Here is a 3,321-nt window from a genome sequence, read left to right as displayed (position 1 = left end):
AAAAAAAAAAAAAAAAATTCCAGAGCGACTTTTGTGTGTATGCTGGACCTGGGCCTTGAATTCAGAGCCTAGACACTGTCCTTGAGCTTCTTTTACTCAAGGTTAGTGCTCTACCACTTGAGCCACAGCTCCACTTTCAGTCTTTCTGGTGATTAAATAGAGATGAAAGTCTCACAGACTTTCCTGTCTGCCTGGGATGGGTCCAAAATGAGATCTTCAGATCTCAGCCTCCTGAGAAGCTAGGATTACAGGCATTAGCCATGGGCACGGGGTTTAAATGGTCTTCTCTGACAATGTCTACTCCTTTGCTCACATCAAATACTCTGGAATTGAGCCTACCCATCCACTCATCCACGCTCACACCCATCTATCATCCATCCATCCATCCATCATCCACCCACCTATCCGTCCATCCAACCACCTACCCACCTATCCATACACCCATCATCCATCCACGATTCAGCCAGCCACCCACCCACTTATCCAATTTATTAAGCATCTGCTACATGCCAGGCACAATTTCAGACCACTATTCCCGATGACGGTGAGCATGCTGCGGTGGCCAACTTAGCATCACAGTGTTTATATTTCTAAGGGGAGCATAAGACAAAATACAGAAATCGTTATCCACTCCTCTGCGTTTACCAGAGTCCAGGTGAGGACCCGCCACGCGCATGCGCACAAAGGGGAGGCGCGGCCCCAAGGAAGGTGCAGAGCACAGGCTCGCTCGAGCTGATCCTGAGGCTTGAACTCAGAGCCTGGGCGCAAGAACCCCAGCGCTAAGTCCGTTACTGTGACTGAAAAGCAGTCACCCAATAGGAACCTCTTCCTTAGGCTGTGGTCCCGCCCCCCAAAGCCCCTTTCCTCCTTCCGCTTCCGGCGCGTCGGCGGTCGAGAACCAACATGGTGGCGGCTGCGGTGCTGGTGTCCCGAGCTTCTCGGCTGCTTGGCCGGTCCCACGTCGGGCGGCCCCTGTCGAGCGGCGCGCACGGCGAGGAGGGCTCAGCTCGCATGTGGAAGGCCCTCACCTACTTCGTCGCGCTGCCCGGGGTGGGAGTGAGCATGCTCAATGTCTTCCTGAGATCTCGCCACGAAGAGCACGACAGGCAGGAGTTCGTCGCCTACCCCCATCTCCGCATCAGGACCAAGGTACGGCTCGAGCATCCCGAGCGTGGACGGCCGGCCCGGGCCGTTTCTGCGTTTGCCCCGGCGAGCAGTGGAACCGGTATTGGTTACCATGTTTGTGGAAGGGGGAAACTGAGACGAGGGTGGGGGGGGGCGAGTCATGTCTCAGTTCTCTTCAAGGTCATAACACCCAGCGCCCTAGAGTTTTTCATCCCCACCTCTTGCTTTCTGATACAGTTCAGAAACAGTTGTCTCTTGCATAAAATTTAGGGGTTTGCCACCTCACCCCCTTTAGAGTGGCAAGGTCTGAAGGTGATTTACCTTTCGGGCTGGTTCTAACTCCTCGATGAAGCTGGCTTCCTTTCTTCCCTACCAATGCCAACCAAAGCTGGGCCTTTACCAAAAGCAGTCTTAAACACTTTTCGGTCCAGGTTGGCTTCAAACAGTGATCTTGCAGGTTTGAGCCTCTAGCTAATCTGGCTCCAATTTTATGTTAATAAACTTAATGCTGCCCCACTCCACCCCTGTGATGCTAAGGATTAGACCAAGGGCATTTTAATATGCCAAGCAAGCCCTCTATCACAGTTAGTTTCATCTCCCCTCCATCCCCCATTCCTTCTTCTTGCTCTTTAGTTATGGTATCATCTAGCTCGTGTAATGACTGGCCTTACAGGAACTTAACCTAGATTTCAATTTTGGCATCTTTGAGCTCCCTTCTACCCTGGCACAGAAGAATTAGCAATCAAACAGCGAAGTGTTTCAGCCTCAGCACTGTTGTGCAATTTCTAGTTTATTTGCTCCCATTTTCTGGAAGGAAAACTGAGTTTTGGAGTGGGTAATTCTTAGGGAGGCAGGACGTAGTGTCCCATCCATTTGGAAGGATTAGTAGCATCTTTAGGTTCTACCCACTAGATGGCAGTACTACCCACCCCAACTGTCTCAGACACTGCTTCATGTTATGTGGGAGGATAAATATTGTTCTTGTGGAAGAAGTTGCCCTAGCTCAAGTTTGAAGGGAGCTCAGAGACCTGTTTGAATTAAGTATCTCCTCCCCTATGCCCATCACTATCATTTAAACAAATGATTTGAAGGTTTTACCTCTAAAACCCAGCACAGGATATATTAGTTAAGGACTAATTTCCATCTTGTTTTTGTTATCTGTGACTCTATTGTAAGCAGTTCATACCAGCGTTTTTTGTTGTTGTTTTCCTGAACTCTTTCTGGAATTACCTAATTGACATCTTCACTCCACAGCCCTTTCCCTGGGGAGATGGCAACCATACTCTATTCCATAACCCTCATACAAATCCTCTTCCCACTGGCTATGAAGATGAGTAAAGAGAACCTGGACCATCACCCAGGCACCCGGGACCACAGCTTTGGTTTGGCCCATTCCTCTGCACGTGGACCAGAAAAGTACATGGGACCTTAAGCTCACTTTCCTTCTTGTATCAAATGACAAACCATTTTCCATCACTTTGCTTATAGCAGGAGATGGCTTAAATAAATAGTTTAAACTTAGGTTGGTATTGAGCTGAAAGTTGATTGTGTTTTTCTTGAGAAATTAACGTTAATGGTATTCCTGTTTCTTCAGTGAAGGTCTACGCTGCTGTGTCAATGTTTCAGGTCCAGTATGGCCCACAGGTTACTGTTCCTAACAGGCTCCGGCTTTCTTGACTTGGGCTATCTGAGACTAAGGGAGTCAGGTCAGGGCCTGTAACAGTGGAGTTACTTGTGAAGGTGAGGTATCAGACCAACTGGATGGCAAGTCCCCAAATGATGAACAAAATGGCCATAGTTTATAACTGTGAGTCTCTGTACAAGTGCTTTCCCTAAGTCTCAGCTTTTTCCTGCCCCAGCCCACCAGCATTGGTGAGGAATCCTCCTGGAGTGAGATAAACAAGTTCTTAGCCATGGGGTAAAATTTATCTCTCAGTCACCTAATGGTTGACACAGACTAAGAAACTTTTGGAGAAATGAAGGCAGTGAGACACATTTTTGCTTTTAACATGGGCTTTTGTTTCTGAAATTAAAACTCCTATAGACTTAGAAATTAGAAAAAAAACATTAAAACTGAAATGACCATAATGCAGCATCAAAATAGGAAACTTTAAAACAAGTGAAGCAATTAGAGTCCTTTACTGCAGGATGAAGTCAAAATGCAATGAAAACAATCAATTTCTCAGAAGCAAATTA

The 3,321-nt window shown here is 47.4% G+C and overlaps 1 protein-coding gene across 1 annotated transcript; it reads left to right on the top strand.

The window, feature by feature from the left end:
• Positions 1–872: 872 nt before the first annotated feature.
• Positions 873–2,665, top strand: LOC105984211 (cytochrome c oxidase subunit 6A1, mitochondrial). Its single transcript, XM_013014317.1, has 2 exons — positions 873–1,149; positions 2,380–2,665. The coding sequence occupies exons 1-2, from the start codon at positions 904–906 to the stop codon at positions 2,461–2,463; spliced, it is 330 nt and encodes a 109-aa protein (XP_012869771.1). The 5' UTR covers positions 873–903; the 3' UTR covers positions 2,464–2,665.
• The last annotated feature ends 656 nt before the right edge of the window (positions 2,666–3,321 follow it).

The sequence above is a fragment of the Dipodomys ordii genome, unplaced genomic scaffold (assembly GCF_000151885.1).
Source record: "Dipodomys ordii isolate 6190 unplaced genomic scaffold, Dord_2.0 Scaffold23, whole genome shotgun sequence".
In the NCBI taxonomy this organism is placed as follows: domain Eukaryota; kingdom Metazoa; phylum Chordata; class Mammalia; order Rodentia; family Heteromyidae; genus Dipodomys; species Dipodomys ordii.
Note: the sequence above shows the minus strand (reverse complement) of the source record. Positions and strands in the feature narration are given on the sequence as shown.